The 18601-nt window shown below is 40.3% G+C and overlaps 1 protein-coding gene across 2 annotated transcripts in view; it reads left to right on the top strand.

Annotated features, from left to right (window-relative positions):
• Znf277 (zinc finger protein 277) overlaps positions 1-18601 on the top strand; it is a 111521-nt gene that overhangs the window by 57603 nt on the left and 35317 nt on the right. For both annotated transcript variants that reach the window (XM_021202137.1, XM_029541186.1), the window contains exons 2-4: positions 1207-1408; positions 9855-9943; positions 10459-10541. In XM_021202137.1, the coding sequence (XP_021057796.1) occupies positions 1207-1408; positions 9855-9943; positions 10459-10541 (374 nt within the window). The remainder of the gene's footprint in view (positions 1-1206; positions 1409-9854; positions 9944-10458; positions 10542-18601) is intronic.

Raw genomic sequence — 18601 nt, 5'->3', positions numbered from 1 at the left:
AATTGGTGTTTGTTGAGTGAGTGACTTGTCTGATTCTTGGCCTGTGCTCAACAGTGTACCAGTAACTGCTTTACTATTACTCAAATTAAAAGTGCCTTGAGTGATAAGGTATGAGTAAAAAGTAAAAAGTCTAATAAAATATTAGCATTAGCCTAATTCCAAAATTCATCTTTTTCTAATTCTGAAAAGCCAGCTCTCTATCACTAAGCTGTATCTCCAGCCCTCTATTTAATTTTGATTTTGAGGCAGGATCTCAGTAAGTTGCCCAGGCTAACCTTGAACTTGCTCTGTAGCTGCAGCAACATTTGAACTTGAGCTTCTCCTGCCTCGTCCTCCCAGCTAGCTCTGACAGGCCCGCACCACCAAGCCCGGCAGTTTCCTCTTTCTAAAGAAAGGTCCCTTTCCTTCTGCAAATGCAAAAGCTGACCCTAGTTTCCTTTGGCAGCTACTACCCACTCAAGAACTGAAATAAGATGGCAAGTCTAGGGTTCTGCCTCGGCAGACTAAAGAGAGGTCCTGACACAACTGCCTTAGTTTGAAGCCCTGAAATCAGAGACATGGAGACCCCAAAGCACTTGCAGATACTGTAAGCGATATAAGGAGAAGGGATAGAAAGGAGAGGAACGTGTCAACTGTGTGTATACTCTCCATCACGTGACTCACAAAAGGTGATACATAGAACACACGATTGTGTAATGAGCCAATGGCAGAACACAGAGATTTCTACCTCTGCCACTCAGCACATGCTGTTTCCCACCAGGATAGGAAGTGTGTTCTTTACATGGCTTGTGACTAGAAATAAGGTTTTCAGATGTGTTAGAAAGAGGCTGGCGTGAGTGAATGGTGGCTTACGAAGTCATGTGGTCACTTAGGCCCCTAACCCAGCTGTTACTGCTTCCACTTGCTAGTACTCAGAATCGCAGCCACTGGCCAGGACCCAAGAAGAACACTTCAACAGCTACTTCCACAAGTGGGCTTTCCCCATTCCAGCAAAGAGTGGGGCTCAAGTTCTGTTGCAGTATGACTGTGGCTGTGTTTTAAATGACAGCAAAGTTCTCCTGGTGCTATGTACTTTTTTTGTTTTGTTTTTTTGAAGTATGTAAAACGTCTCCAGGCTCCTTTCAATGCAAAAGGTAAGAAATCATCCATGTAAAGATTAAGAGTTGGTTTCAGCTTTTCTTTCTTCCTCTTTTGTGCCTCTCACAGACAGTAAAGACTGTATCCTGGAGCCGCTTTCCCTGCCAGAGAGTCCAGGTGGCACCGCCGCTTTAGAAGGGCCTCCATCTGTGCCTTGTATTTTCTGTGAAGAACATTTTCCCGTGGCTGAACAAGACAAACTTTTGAAGCACATGATTATCGAGCATAAGATTGTCATAGCTGATGTGAAGCTCGTTGCAGATTTCCGAAGGTAAATTTTGGTTTTGCCTATGAAATAATTCCTTCCTGACTGGAGGACGGTATAACCTACACAGAAGGTCATCTCTATGCAGATATGGAAGGTCATGTCATGCCTGGGGATTTTTTTCCTTAGATTTTTTTTAATTACAATCTTTTGTCAATGAGCATGTTAATTATGATTAATTAAAACATGGAGTACATTTTTTTACTGAGGAGCCTGCACAGAGTTGCTGGCTTGGGTAATTACTGTACAGCGTCACCTCAGCATTATAATGTCAGACCACCCATGTCATTGCCACCAAGGAACCTTATTCTTGCCATGGGTCTTCCAAAGCAGCAGGCTGTATTATTAACAGTAGATAGACCATGGAAACAAGACGGGACTGGAACGCCAGCCAGGGAACCTCTTAACCTTGGGACAGGTTAATAATAAGCACGTTAATGTAAGCACTGGTCCCTGGCCTGTCAATTGCAAGTAGCACTGCCTGTGATGTGCTACCTGTCTGGTATACGAGAGCCAAAATTTATTTGTATTTTGATTACTGATGAAATTGCAATCTTGCAGCCATAGCTTTAGTTATCAGTACAGCTCTATACTAGTTTAAAAACCTAATTATCAATTACTTATAAGATTCAACTTTTAAGAAAATTTCACTCAAGGTTCCATATTATCTAGATCTTTAGAAAGACAGTTTGTTTGAGGTTAGAATAACCAGCATTCCTGGGAGGTGGGGGGTAGTAACCCAGCTGTTCTCAGTTTCCGACTCCTTCCCAGCTGCCTGACACTAACACAGAATATATGTACCATGCCTTCTCTGTATATATGGGCCTATAGCCACTATGGAATGGTTATTTTTTACCAGACTTTGGTGTTGCCTGGTCATAGGATAGAGCAAGGAAGTCTGAATGATGTATGTCACCAACTGCTAAACTAATTTCTTGCATGTTTTCATTGTGCTTCTCCTCGTTTGTTATTCTCTGGTTTTAAATTAGAGAAAAATGGTCAGGGTGGTTGATGGAGTATTATAGGAGCTTTGCAACATACGCTTTTTTCAATATGTATTTAAAATATTTAAATCTTGTTCATTTAAGAACTTCTTAAGCGAGACATCTTCCAATTCTTTTCTTTCCAAGTAATGATGACAGGAATATTAAATGGGCATGTCTTATTTTACTCAGCTTCTTTTTGCTATGAAATGATTCGTTTACTCTTGTGCCATATAAACAAACATTACTCCTTGTGAACTGCAGGAAAGTACAGCCATCAGTAGCAACTGAGAAGTGTTAAAACTTTCTCTTCTGCCCTTAAAATCTGCGGAATGATTAGATCAAAATTTGTCTTGTCTCTTTTGTGTTTATGAGTGATAAAGTGACCATATTTATAGTTGTTAATTTCTTGTTGGCATTAATCTTATTGTCATATATGGGCAGAACAATCAAGTTACTTAGCTATGTCTCAGGGCTTAGGAATCTATCCGTCCATGTGTTGAGAACAATCACTAAGTAAGTGCAGGTCAACAGTAAAATGGATGCAGAAAAGAGATGTGTGTAAAGTGTAAGTGTTTTCTAAAATGTGTAGTTAACATGTATTTTAAATGTAGAATTTTAGTTCTTTCTTGCCAGATGTCCTCCTAATTGAATAAAAATTTCACTCTTAGGAAGTAAAAATCAGATTAATTTGAATGGATCAACATCGTGTCTAAGTAAACTCTCCATTTCTTAAAAGAACATTTTTTTTTTGTTACTGTTTTTGTTTTTCAACACAGGGTCTCTCTGTCAGGATAGCCCCGGCTGTCCTGGAACTCATTCTGTAGACCAAGCTGGCCTCGAATTCAAAGATCTACCTGCCTCTGCCTTCTGAGTGCTGGGATTAAAACTACTTCCCAGCAAGAACATTTTTTAATATACCCAGTCTTCTTTGAACAGCCTCCTATAACTTAATATAACTAAAAGTTCTTCTCTAGAACAGACATTGACTACTTGGTCAGTTAAGTTACAATTGTCTCAACACTATGTGACTTACTGTGGCTTTCAGAAAAGAAACTATGGAGGGTTTGGGGAGGTCACGACACAGAAGAGCTTCAGCTCACGTGCATGAATTCACTCTTCTCAGAGAAAATCAGATCCTTCTAAGTACAAGCTATAATAGAAATGAGATGGGATTACCTCATACTTTATTTTATTTCCACAAGGTCTCGCGGTGTAGACCCGGATGGCCTCAAGCTCATGTTCCAATTGCTTCAGACTTCAAATGCTAGGATGTCAGAGACACACCACCACTTCAGCATTACTCTGTGTTTTGTAAGAAGTAAGCTATAAATTTTCATATAAAACATATTCGACATTCTTTATTGAAACAAAGTAAGTACAAAACTTCCTAGGGCAGAGAAAATAAAACAACACAAAACTGAAAATCTCCCCTTTGAGGCCACTTTACAGTTACTTAGAGTAAGCTATTTTCTTCCAGCCTTCTCTAGTAGATAAACTTGTGCCAGGAGATAAATGTTAACTACATAATTTTTTAAGTTGCATTTATTCAGTGCTACTTGGATAACAGCCATATCTCAACCCTTCATCCTTTATCGGTATATGTACAAACTCCAGTGCCAGTCTGACAGGCAAGGTGTTACTACGAAGGTTTTCTTGTATGTGAGAAACAGCTCCATGAGATACGATTAGAAGTTCTTTTCAAACAAGGCATTTGGTGATGACTTACCAATTACTTTTATGGCTTTTTAATAAAGTGCGAAATGCTATTTTGACTGCCATCTCAATAGAGAATTCATACCACGTATTTCATAGCAGCCTTTATATATTAAATAGCTATAACTATTACTTTGAATAACCTAGAGAAGTAGAAATGACATTAACTAGTACTACATAATCATATAACTCTAAAAATATGTTCTAATTTGGCGCTGGGTGACGCGACCGGCCTTGACCAGCAAGAACGATGCTAGGCCTGAGATCCTTCTCAACAGCACTTTATTCAGGAATGTCTTTCAAGATGGTACGGGGAACCTCAATGGACCAGGGCGGCCGCCCTAAATACTGGAGCATTCACCACCTGGGTGCTCTGTGCCTTGTTGTCGCCACGGGATAGGCTAGGAAAGGAATCACCTCATTACCATAAGGCTGGGCAGTGAGGGCTGTGCTGAGTCATGGCAATGGAGAACTGCGCATGTCTGTCCTAAGGCGGCAAGTGAGTTGTTTACCAGATGGACAGCGGAAGTCAACGCCATCTTGTAATGGCTTGTGGCACGGTACGCTACAGCTGAGACTTGAGGTTTGAAGACCTGCTATCATTAAGCTGTTTCTCAGTTGGATAGAATTTCTCTGAGTATCTGTAATAACCACAACAAAATATAAAAAGGAACACCCCTTAGTTTGGGTTTAAAAACTACAAAGATACTACTAGGTGTTTTGGCTACTTCCAAACTCAGATGTTAGCTTAGGCTCAAATATATGTAGCAACTGAAGTTGTATTTAACACAGTGTATGGAGCGAGCTTATGCCTTGAAGTTGTGTGGTGATTTGTGATTCTGTTTTGCTTTTCTTTGATGTTGTCACCCTGTCTTTAAAGAGGAAAAGAAGACTCAGATAACAACTTTGTTCCTTAAACTTATCTCCCCAGCACAGTCCCAGAAACTGTTTAACAACATCTCAGGGAGTGCTAGAGATGGATCTGAAAAACATCATTTCCAAGATTCTGGAGTACTTGTCTGCAGAGCAGGAAAATCACTTTCAGCCAGGCTGTGAGATCAGCCAGGCTGCGAGCTGTAGGGCAGGCATCTCAGGCCCCATCAGGTCTGAGGCAGGCCTTAAGAATCTGAGCTTCTGCCTGGCAGGTTGGATCTCCCTGAGATCTTCATTCATTTCAGGCTAGTTTTTGTTTCCCTGTGCTTGTAGCCTTGAAGTAATCACTCATACAGCAGAAGCATTTGAAATTATCTGTCTTATGAAAGGTGTACTACTCAAACATTGAAGACCTTGAAGACTGGACTACTGACCATCGGAATCGGGTCATTGTTTCCTCAGCAGGATGGAGGTGGGGGGGATACTTTGCACCTGTTGCCCCATCATGGAGTTCCAAATCTGTAACCACAGCAGCTGATAACAACTTTCAATCTGTATGTAGGCAATTAGGAGCCGTTCCCACTGCTGGCTACAGTTATGTAATGCGCTCTTCAGAAATAGGAGGCTAACTCTCATTCAGACTTCTATATAGTTCTGTACCTGTTCATATCAAAAATCATTCTCTGCACCTTCCTTATTCCCTGAATGGGTTGGAGGGGAAAAAAAAACAACATTTCAATTATTTATTGGAACTATAATTCCACGAGGTTTTTCTGCCTTCTCTTTTCCAGGATTCTTGTACAGACTGATTGGCACATGCCTCTGTGTCACAGAGACCAAGTTTGTTTGGAATCCCACTTCTGCCATTCTGAGCCACCCTAGACAGCTCAGGAAACATAGCCTTTGTCATCACTGCCACCATCTTTCACCTTACCTCCTACCCTGCTACTGTCGTGTAACCATTTTTACTTTCTCACTAAATGACTTTGAAGTGAAGGCAGACTTGTAGACTCAAGACTCAAGAGACAGAAGCAGGAAGGGTGCACAGTGCATATAGCCTGCCTGAGCTGTATAGTGACGCCTTGTCTCAAAAAAATAAAGAAAGAAAGAAGACTTTCCCTGTTCACTCACTTTGAGGCAGGTGCCCACGCTGCCACTCAGCTTTGTCTCAAGCACATAGGGTCAAGTGGTTCCCCCACTTCATATCCCAGGGAGCTAGGACTGCGGGCCAGTTTCATTTCAGCTTCTCCTTTCTTTTTACTTTATTATTTCTTTTATAAAATGTTATTGCTATTTTGGTTGTTTTAAACAGTTATTCTGATAAATTATCTTTGATCCTTTAAGCACATGTATGTAAGTTCCTTTCCTCATACTACTGTTTATGTGGAACTTGGGATATAGTGCTCTACCTGCACTATCATACTTAATCATCGATAATAATTCATATGCAAATGAGTAAACAGAGTCTCATAAGGCTTAGATAACTGTAAGTTCAGATTCATAGCCCTGAATGCCAAACACTCCTCCTGATTCACACATTCTTACACCATGTTATAAAGGGTTTGGCCAGTGTCTTCATTTAAAAAGCACAGTGGCTGCCAGTTTAAGATCAGTTTAAGATTTAGCTGGGCGTGGTAGCGCACGCCTTTAATCCCAGCACTTGGGAGGCAGAGGCAGGCAGATTTCTGAGTTTGAGGCCAGCCTGGTCTACAGAGTGAGTTCCAGGACAGCCAGGGCTATACAGAGAAACTCTGTCTCAAAAAAACAAAACAATCAAGCAAAAAAGAACCGCTTAAGACAGTACTTATGCTCTAGCATAAGGAGAAGAATGTTTTTGACTTTTTATTAGAAAATAAGTCCCAATAGTTCAAAGGGTGGTTTAGTCACTTGGGCCCATTCTCTCCGAACATCTGCTTACACTCTTTCCCACAGATGATTTCACAGGTCTGTGAACATCTTCCAAAGGTGAGCAGCCTATATAGACAGAATTCTCACTACTTCAGCAGGCTATGAATCCAAAATTGAATTTGGATTGTATGAGACTGACTACTGTTGTCAGCTTTGCTAAGATGGTATGTATGTGTTGGGAGCTAAGGAAACTCTTCTTGGTCTTTTGTATTGGTAGCCATGAAAAGCTAGCCCTCTTCTCTCTTGATAAGTCAGTTATCACAGGCACCCGGCCCTGCCATATATAGATTTGTTTACATGAACACAAATATCTGTATATTTCAATTTGAAGAAACAAGCCAAGTCCTATTCTTGACATCTCTAACACAGGTTCTACCATATTTTTTTAAATCCATGTCACCAGATTGCAATAAACAATGTGCTAGGCAGACCATTCCCAAACCTCTTCCCTGTGCGTGTATATGAGTGTGTGTCTGTATGCTATGTTCTTGCTTGTGTGCATACACATATGGAGGCCAGAGGTCAACACAACGTGTCTTCCACCACTGCTCTCTACCTCAGTGTCTAAGATAGGTCCCTCAGTGAACGTGGAGTTCCTTGGTTCAGCTAGGAAGGCTGGTCAGTAAACACAAGAGATTTGACTATATCCATGCACCTCCCACCCCAACCCCAGCACTGGGGCTTACAGATGTGGATGCACAGCTTTTATATGGATGATGGGTATCCAGACTCAGGTCTGTGTGGCAAATCTTTTACTGACTGAGCCCACCTGCCCAGCCCTCAGTTTCCTGCCTTTCTTTTTCCCTCTATCCTATCCCCTTTTTCCAGGACAACTAATAGAGAACAGAAATAGCTAGGCAGAGTAACACAAGAGTGGAAAGTGCTGGGCTGGTGAGATAGCACAATGGGTAAGAACACCCGACTGCTCTTCCAAAGGTCCAGAGTTCAAATCCCAGCAACCACATGGTGGCTCACAACCATCTGTAACANGATCTGACGCCCTCTCCTGGAGTGTCTGAAGACAACTACAGTGTACTTACGTATAATAAATAAATAAAATTTAAAAAAAAAAAAAGAGTGGAAAGTGCTGAAGTTGACCAAGGAAATAACACTTTATCTTTTTGTAGATGCATTTCTCCTACTGTGATGGATATGCTGTCCCTTCTTGCTTCGAAGTCATATGAAAGCCAGTGAACTAGCCACGGAGTAATGATGGATCATGTGCTGGTTTTGTAATTAAAGCTGAGCTAGAGTTAACACTATCGCTGTCTGATCTGTGGATGCGGTCAGAATTACTGTGTAGGGAATGTTCCTCTTCCTGAGCTTTAAGACTGTCAGAGTAGGTAGAGAGGCGGGACTAAATTGTGTAGTCCTACCCTCCCCGCACTCATTGCTTCTTTTCCTTATGCCTCCTATTCTGCCTGTTGTTGTCTGTTTTTATTGACTTCCAAGTTCATCTCACAGTTCTTTTTCTCAGATCTCTCAACTCAGACTCAATCCTAACCCATTAACCCCCTGTCTCCTGAACACCCTGATAGTGACAAACACCCTAAAGGAAGAGTAAAGGGAAACCAGATGTGGGGAGGTGCTGCCTGCCTGGAGAACCCTCAGAGTCTCCAGCACTCTCCCACATCCCTGCAGCATTGACTTGGAGCCTATTCTGGCAGACCGCTGTAGGTATTATATCAAGCCAATTTAAATGTCCAAGTCCCTACTCTTTCTGTGTTCCTCCCATATCTCAGGAAATCTCATCTCTTTCCATGAAGCTTTGGTTCCTTGGTGTAACTTCCTTTTCTTATCTAATTCGTGTAGTCCAGTAGACAATCAACTGTCAGGTCAACCATCCCATGCCCTCTCTCCTCATGAAGAAGGGCACTCACATTTCCCTGTTGATGCCCTCTGGTCTATGACATAGTATGATAATTCATAATATTGTTATAATAAATAAATTGCAGGATGAGCGACTTGGTTGAATCTTTCTTTGTCTTTCAGCACGTATACGGAGCTGGGTTATGATTTGCTTTTTCGTTGCACCCATATGCTACTTCTAACTCAGCTCATTAAATATAAAGTGTGTAGCTCAGCTGTTTTCCAAAGGCTACATCTGATTTATTTTAGGCATGGTGTGGGCATTCAGATGTTCTGTCTAATTGTGCAGATGTTGGATGTATGCTTTTATCTTACTACACTGACTTTTGCCAAAGATGACCACTCACTCTGCTCTTCATTGGATGTCATAAGCCTATTTGATTCTTGTAATTGTTTTAAGTTTAGTTTTCTTTTGTATATATGGTTGTTTTACCTTCATGTGTGTCTGTGTACCACATGCATGCCTAGTGCCTACAAAGGACAGAAAAGAACATCAGATCCCATAACTAGAGTTATAGATGCTTGAGTCACCATGTGGGTCCCGGGACTTCCTCTGAAAGAACATGTCCTGCTTTGACTGCTCTAACCTCCGAATTCCTACACTTTAAATGCATATAAACTATAGTGCATAAAAACTATAGTTTTTAGAAAACTGCGTTATCACATTAAAACAATTCATTTTAACCATGTATGATAGCCCTTACCTATAATTCCAGAACTTAGAAGATAGAGGGTGAAAAATCAGTAGTTCAAGGCTAGCCTTAACAACAAAGCATGCTCAAAGATAATCTGGGCTATGGAAGAGTCTGTCTCAAACAAACAAACCAACAAAAACTCACTTTAGCTTTCTTACATACCTATTTATCGAATTTCAAAATAGTGAGGTTTAATCATTTTCAAGTCTTTGTAGGATAGTTTGATTTTTATTAAATATTCATGTCATATATCTACAATCCCTCACTGCCTTTCTCTTCGCAGATTCTTTAGCAATATCATTTAACATCTGCTTTCTGGTGTGGAGGTAATTAGACATTCTTGTATGATCCTATCATTTTAATAGGTGTATATTGACTCTCCTCATACTTTTGAATGTAATTTCTTAGGTACATTTTATACTGGAGGAAAAGGTTCACTGAACAACCCATCACTGATTTTTGCAGCGTGATAAGAATCAATTCCACAGCTCCATTTGGTAAGTGCATGACTTGACTGTCCACATAAATCAAAAATTCAGGAAAATAATCTCACTCTCGTAAATTGCACTTGCTCTCATTGCATGATTGCTGAAATTAAACTGATGTTTTTATATTGCCTTACATGAATAAACCTACATCAGAACTCTATACCAGATACTAATGGACATGCACACTGTGTGTGTGTGTGTGTGTGTGTGTGTGTGTGTGTGTGTGAAGCCAACATTAGTCTCTGTTACTCTTTACCTTGATTTTTGAGACAAACACTTTCACTGAGCCTGTAGCCACCAATTGGCATAATTAGCTGGCCAGCAAACTCCATGAATCCACCATCCCTGGGCTTTTAAATGAGTCTTGAGGATCCAAATTCAGACACCCCCACCCCCATGCCCTTGCCTGCACAGTAAACACTTTGCTGACTGAGCCATCTCCACTCTTTTCAGATCCACTTTTAAAGAAGTAAATACTCCTGAAAAAAATTCTTTTTTCATTTATTCTTCTGCTCTCTCGACAGAAGAACAAGACAACTATTATTTGTTATGTGATGTGTTACCAGAAGATAGAATCCTCAGAGAAGAGCTTCAAAAACAGAAACTGGTAAGAATTTTAAAGTATGAACAGTGCATTAGAAACACAAACAAAAATCATTCTTATTATCTTTTTTCACTTTTATTTAAGAGAATTTTCAAACATATACAAAATAAGAGACTACACATACATGTCTTTTTGTTTTGTTTTGTCTTCTTTTGTTTTGTTTTTCGAGACAGGGTTTCTTGGTGTAGCCCTGGCTGTCCTGGAACTCACTCTGTAGACCAAGCTGGCCTCGAACTAAGAAATCCACCTGCCCCTGCCTCCCAAGTGCTGGGATTAAAGGCATGCACCACCACTGCCCGGCTCCATACATGTCTTAAAACAGAAAATAGATTCATTTGGTTAAAGGCTAAAGTAGTGGAAATACAGAGAGGATCCTTGACTGTTTCCTGAGTTATTCCCAACATAAAAACTGACTCTGTATGCTTTTCTATAATTCTGGATTCTGGACACTTGACACACACTGCAAAAAGAAGTACCCTTAGCTAATACAAATTAAATTGAACAAACTTTTTTTTCCCTCTGATTACTGACATGTGCTGTATGCTAGCCTTTTCTTTATCCGCTATGAATTAAGTGCATGGTTCAAACAACATAATAGCCTTTCTTATTTTCCTTTATCCATAAGCAAGCAAACATGAAAACTTTAGCATCTTTATTCTTTAAATGATAACAGCACATAGGAAGCATAAAAATTCCATCTTTGTCATGCATTTTAACATGTTAACTAACATAAAAATATTGTTTCCGATTTATTATTTAATCTAGGCTATTATGTGCAATTGGCTTACTTTTCCTTTAGCAATTTCTTATAAGTCTTCCTTTTAGCTTTAGATCTGATTAAATACATCATGAGGAGATTGTGAATTTAATTATCTCTGCTACATTCTCAAGAAACCTAAAATGAAAATAAATCCTATAATATCTAGTTATAGCATTTGAGAAAAATCCCTTTAAGCATATTTTGTTTTGTAAACATCCCTAGTAATTATTTTTCTAGTAAAAGAGAAATGACACTGTTGGATTTAGGTGTCACATCAGAAAAAGGCTCTTTCTGTACAACAAATCCAGTAAATAGGACTTCCCAAATTTCCTTCACCTCCCATAACAGGATCTTGTGCCCTTTGCCACACAAGGCTAACAGCACATATCAGCACATTACTGTCTTGTATGAATTTCATGACAGTTTATAATAAGTAAAATTCCTTTTCTTTCTTTTTGCTTACTGTGGCCTTGGTCAGTCAAGAATGATCAAGCTATCGCGTTTTTTATACCAAAGTCCAAGCCTGCCTCTTAAGGCCTAGCTCTCCCTCAGAGTGCTATATACTGAGTATATACTCGGTATGTACCATATGCTCAGGCCCTGGGAAATAGTTATACAATGTAGATGAACTCTTTGACATTAATGTACAGTCTGAAAGAGTGATAGGTTTGATGAAAGTAAGCATTATGGCAGCTTAAAAAGACAAAATGCAAATGAAAATGTAGATTGCGGTCATGTGTAGAATCCCTGCTTTATACAATAATTATGCAAAGAACTGCAAGGTAGAACTCACATCATAAAAGTGTACAGAAAAGGATTCACATGCATACTCTTAGTAACAGTGTAGAGTGGCTTTTAGGGTGCTAAAGATTAAGTGAAGCAACGCATGCAATAATACTTGGCTTGTGGAAGCGCTTGGGAAGTATTCGCCAGCAACAATAACAGTTCATCAGTAGGCTGTAGAAAGATGGCAGGCTATAAAGACATCAAGATATATTTGGATCTAAGGTTATAGGGGTGTCTGGGAAGCAGAATGGCTGAATTTGTCTGAACTGGGAGCAGCATGAAGCAAACTGATAAATGTAGATGGAGCTAAGGAACACTGGCTACATGATGATAAAGACCCATTTATGTGTCCTTCTTACCTATCAGAGTGTCATAAAAAGAAGATAGTAAAGTGGCTGTGTAAAAGGCCTTTTAACATTTTAACACTGTAAAATTCTGGGAAAGAGCAAACATACTTGGAGCTGCAGAAAGTCGCTTACAGTTCCTGAGTGCCAGCCATATGCCAAGCCTTTCAATAAGGCTAACAGCACTGTGAGGTCATTCTGGTCATAAGGAATGATGAAGTTGCTCAGCCTACCAAATAGCTGAAAACTGGAGCGGTTGTTTTCAGCCATAACTTCCCAACCTAGTCATTTGTTGAGCATCTCACACACTTTCTACTGTTATTCTGGGCTTTGGGACTCATTGTCCTGTGTGCTTGAGGATTTTGATAGTGCTGCATAAGAAGAGTCAGTCTAGGATTAGAGATTGGAAATCCAGAAGTTTGCAAAATATCCAGCCAAAAGGAATCATGTCCAGAGGATTAATACGAAATAAGAGAGCAGCAGGAAGATAGGTTGAATTTGCAGTCACCTGATTTCCTGCTCCATCGTGTAGAAGCTCCAGGTTAGAGTGACTGGTCCTCCTTGAAGATTGGCCACAATACAAGATAGCTCATGTATATAAAGAACTGTTCCGATCAATAGCATGTATTTCCTGAAAAAGGTCTAAAGCAGTCTAATAAGACAACATTCAGCAAAATAATGATGTACTCTTTTTCTCAGGAAAACCAGTAGATTTAAAAAATACTAAATAATTGCCAAAACAATAAAATAAAGGCATGTTATCATCATACATTGGAACTCTCAGTAGCACTTATGCCCTTGATCCATAAGAACCAAGAACTCTGTGGACCAACTCTGAGATACTGACCCTCAGAGTCAGTCCCCCACTCTACCACCATTTGCTTGTGGTACTATATTGATATATTCACATTTTATCAAATTCCCCTTTATTAATCAAAGTTTCAGTGTAGTTTCAATCAATTGGCGTTGCAATATGGGCCACGGAGTCTGGCATATGCGAATGCATTTGGCTTAGTGTCAGCCCAGCTCTATGAGAAGATCCAGAGTCATTCACCATGTGGGGCTTGTGCTTCTGAATGCTTGCATGCATGTTGTTCTTAGCCAGAAACACCAAGGAAAGCGTTGAGGTCATGTTCCATGTTCCAGTTTGCTCTCAGTTCAACGTGACTCTTTTTTTGTGTGTTTGTTGTATATTTGGCTTTTGAATTTGTTGTTACTTTTGTTCTTAAAAATGGGGTCCTTGCTGTGTACCACAGCCTAGTGTCACACTTAAACCTTCTTACAATTTGCCTCCGCAGTGATAACCACTGTTCAGTGTCACCTACTGGTTTCTCTCAAGAAAAGAACTGACCCTGTCTTTAAATGCCCTTCCATGGTCCTTGCCAGGCTGCTAAACTCACATTGGTGTTTTTCCCTGTTTGAGTATGAAAATATGAGTAGCTGCGGGCTCATAGACTCTAAATAGAGTTAAAGTCAGAGCAGTTGATTTAAGGTGAGAGCAATGTATCTTTTTGTACTTTCTGTAAAACCTCTCCCCACCCTGGTTTCTTGCCATTTGTAGAGTTTGCAAGTTCCCAGTTGTCTTTGTGCAAGAGTTTGAGTCCCATTTGATACTTCATTTGCCATTCTGAAGGAACTACAGAGTTGGAAAAGGATCTGGATAGCTTGCGCATCCCTTAGCTTCCTATAAAAGGCTTCCCCATCTTTGTTTCTCCTCTCTCTCTCTCTCTCTCTCTCTCTCTCTCTCTCTCTCTCTCTCTCTCTCNTCTCTCTCTCTCTCTCTCTCTCTCTCTCTCTCTCTCTCTCTCCTCTATCTGGGTTGATGTCCTACAACAGTTATTTCACCTCTTTTGTTTCAAATAGTTGAAGATTCCCCAAGGTCACCCAGTGTGTGCACCTGTGTGATGATGAACACTGTGCTGAAGTCCCACCTCTGGTGCTGATGGAGAGCAGGCAGGGCAAATAACCATCCCCTCGTCCTGGCTCACTTCTGAACCTGGGCCTAAATTTCCCTGTACCAAACGTTGCTGTGTTAATTTATCAGCATCTTGTTTAATATGCCTAAACTGGAGCTTCCTTTCCCCAAACCAGAGCTTCCTGTTCCTTCACCTGCTCTCCTTCTCTGACACAGTAAAACCACCATTCTTCTGGTCCTCAGTTTGGAAATTTCTAGAATCATTTTAACTCGTTTGTTTTCTTTACTACCATACTCACCTGTCAGGTCCCTTGAGTTACAGGTAAAACCTATATCCGTCCTAACAGCCTTTGTTCTTCTTTGCCTTGTCAGTAGCCCCACTTCTACACCGATTAACATTGCTTCCAGTGTTAGTAAGAGTAAACACTTTACTTTCTTCTTTGATCTCTAGTATCAAGTGCGTGCTCTGGAGCTTTGGGGCTCAGGCTGAGTTTTCAGTGCCCTTTGTCAACTTTTCCTTCCAACTGCTGTATGTAGACGTTTTAACCAATGCATGCTTATTGTGTGCCAGGCTTTCTAGCTTCTGGAATCTCAGAGGATGCAAACAGCAGACCCCCTGCCCGTGTGGGGCTGTTGCTCGGGTGAAAGTCTAACTGGTCTCACTTTTACTGGGGTCTATTAGATCCTTTCAGGACTCTAGCTCATCGACCAGTAATGCCAGCCCCACCTTGCTTCCTTAAATATGTATCCCAGATGACATTATCGGAATGCATACTGCGGTGGTTTGAATATGCATGGCCCAGGGAGTGGCACTATTTGGAGGTGTGACCTTGTTGGGAAAAGTGTGTCACTGTAGCAGTGGGCTTTGAAACCCTCCTCCTAACTCTCTGGAAGCCAGTCTTCTGTTTGACTTTGGAACAAGATGTAGAACTCTCAGGTCCTCCAGCTCCATGTCTGCCTGGATCCAGCCATGATAATAATGGACTAAACGTCTGAAGGTATAAGTTAGGCCCAGTTAAATGTTTGCCTTTGCTGTCATCTGTTGAAATGACAACCTCTTCTAAGTTTTAGTAGCATGCTATTTTATTTACCTTTTCAGTTACAGTTAGTTTCTTGAAAGTCTGCTTTCTTGTGGCCAGGCGTGGTAGGACATGACTTTGGTCCCCAGCATTTGGGGGCAGAAGCAGATAGATCTCTGAGTTCTAGGCCTACCTGGCCTACAGAGTGAGTTTGGGGATAGCCAGGACTACACAGAGAAAACAAACAAAACAAACATCTGCCTTCCTTGATGGCTCAGAAGGTTCTGAAGGGTTAGGACTGTCAGTCACTTCTGTAAACCTGAACATGTTGACTTACTAGTTCCATAAAGTCATACAATCAAGTATGCCTGAATTTTAAAAAGGCATAGAAAAGGGCCAAAGCATATGTGCAGAATCACTGGGTCATATTGTTTCACTTAAAGGTAAAAAACAAACCTCCTATCTATTAGCCTACAGGAGAAAATATGGGGCATCCATAAGCTCCCAGTACAAGGACCTAGCTTCACTCTGTCAGGAAGAGGGGAATGTCCACTAGCTGCAGGGAAGAGCTTTCCTTACACCTTTGGTTGTGAACCTTGACTTTAACAGCTGAGCCATCTCTCCAGCTCAGGGAAGGGTTTTTCTAATCGCTGTTATAAATGACAGCTTGTGACAGTGTTTATGACAACTATAGATAATTTATGAAATTTTTAACCTGCATAGCAATTTGATCCTCTAGAGAGAAGGTGTGTTTTGGTTTTAATTCTATTTCACATATCTCACTTCACTCCAGAATAAAGCAGCAAAATGAAATTACATGTCTCCCACCAAGACTTTTTTTCTTCCCATGCCACCTTTATGGATTTTGGAGATTTTTTTTATTACAAGATAATATTATTGTATATCAATCACTTTAAATTAAAATATAAATACAGGGCTGGAGAGATGGCTCAGCAGTTAAGAGCACTGACTGCTCTTCTGAAAGTTCTGAGTTCAAATCCCAGCAACCATATGGTGGCTCACAACCATCTGTAATGAAATCAGATGCCCTCTTCTGGTGTGTCTGAAAACAGCTACAGTGTACTTGCACATAATAAATAAATAAATAAATCTTTAAAAATTTAATATAAATACATTTCTATCGCTTTCTTACATGATGCCTGGTTTTGTAGTACATTGTAAGTTTCAGAACTGCATTTGGAATAAATGTTCCCTAAGTAAGCCCAAGGTGGCATTGTCTGGTGAATAGAACCTGGTTATTAATAGTTCAGCAGAGGTTGAGTTAACTAACATGAATGGCCATTGGATGATTTTAACCTTTGATTTATTTATGAGTTCATTGGTAAACGTAACCAGAGCCTGAAAAATGCTCATCTGCATCCTGAAGTTTACCATTTTAAACTTGTTCTTCTGATGCCTAAAATTTAAAAGTCATTTTCGGATGTACATTCACTGTATGGACTCAGGAAGGCAATATTATTGTTGCTAATTTGATGGACAGACAAGGTCAGAGGTGTTAGGGGAATGTGGGCAGTCGTGGCTCTTAGTGAACCAATAGGAAGGGAAGCAACCTGAGCCATTTTCTAAGCCCAAGCATCACGCACTTTGCAACTGCTCCAGGACCCTCTTACCAAGTCTGGTCCCCACTCCTAAAGTGTGCTCTCATCCTTACATTGCTATTTGTTAGAAAAGAACATAACATCATATGTAAAGAAATAAAGATGTGTTTTCATTGGAAATTTTCAAAGAAAATCTGATTTATTATTTTCTTGGGTCAGCAGTAGTAGGAATTTTATTCCCTTGGACCTAAGCTTCTTATATTTTCTTTTAACATTTGACTGTTGACAGAGCTTCTCTATGCAATAGAGAAACGTGAGGCTGTGGCTGAGCCGGTGGTTGGCCAGATTCCCATCTCAAGCACATAGCACTGTCATGAGACAGGTTCTGCTCATAGCTCCCTTGCATCTGCGGTCAAAAAGATGGGTATTTTACAGTCTGTCTAAGCTACCTATTCAGTTTTTAAATTTCCTCCCTTCTTACCTATGCTAGATTGTTTATGTTTATTAAAGACAGAATGGTGACTTTTTAACTTTCTCATATCTTTAACTTCTACTTTTATATTATCCTATACGCCTACCTTTTGGGGATGATGATGTTTCTTGTGAGTGTTTAATTTTTTTTTTTTTCCATTTTACTTCTTTGCTTGGCAGGCAGGGATAAGACACCTTACTGTAGACCTCATTGAGCTCACAAGTCCCCTTCCCTCGCCTGTCTTGTACTGGGATTATAGCTGTGCATCACACCTGGATCTAGTCTACTTTTTAAGATATTCTGCCTGTTGTCCCTTCCGCACTCTCCTGTAAGCTTTGCCGTACTCTGTAGTAAGCAGATGGTTATTGACTCTATCACTGCAGCTTCGGAAAGGGTGGGAGGAACTGATGCCTCTAAGAAGGTGAAATATTAGTCAGATCAAATCTCGTGGACTTGGGGGAGTAAAATACCATCTAGCTAAGTTTTCCTTCAAAGAGTGTGGGCATATCTCAGTGGTACAGTGCTTGCCTTACATGTGTGGAAATATAAAGGCTTACTCCCTAGCCCTGATTTGGGGAAGAGGCGGAAAGGAGGTAATTTCTCTGCATTCTTTGTTTAACTTTCTTTGCTGACATGAATGGTCTTGTTTATTAAGATGCTTTGATTTTGTGACAAAGGTGTTTTTCCACTTCTGTCCTAAAATGCTGAGAAAGGCGAGCTTTATTACTTTTTAGGAAAGCATATGATCCCATTGCTCATCTCTGTTTGGTAGTCATTTCCATCTTGCTGTGCTTTAGGTATATTAAATACCTTTATGAGAAATGTTGCTCAAATCATTAAAATCTTACAGATCATCCTTTCCTAGTACCATTTAGCACTTTTGACACTTGAAAGGAATTCTTTTGTGAGAATGGAGCTGTAGTTTTCTAGCCTTTTTAGAAGACTTCTAAAACACTTAGATAAACTACAGGTAAACGCCACTCCAAGAGCAGCTGCTGCCTTGTGCCAGCACACAACTGATTCATGATCCATCCACCTTTAAACCTAAATTAGTGAAATTTACTGTGCATTTCTGATCCCTGCACAGTGATGTTGCACATAAGGACTGTGATAAGAAAAGATAAGTTTTGACTAGTGAGATGCTCAGAAATGGCAGAAAGAACGGGAGGGGCTGATGTTGTTAGCCTACCTCACTTTGAGTCGATTGG

The sequence above is a fragment of the Mus pahari genome, chromosome 7, assembly GCF_900095145.1.
Source record: "Mus pahari chromosome 7, PAHARI_EIJ_v1.1, whole genome shotgun sequence".
Taxonomy (NCBI): domain Eukaryota; kingdom Metazoa; phylum Chordata; class Mammalia; order Rodentia; family Muridae; genus Mus; species Mus pahari.
Note: the sequence above shows the minus strand (reverse complement) of the source record. Positions and strands in the feature narration are given on the sequence as shown.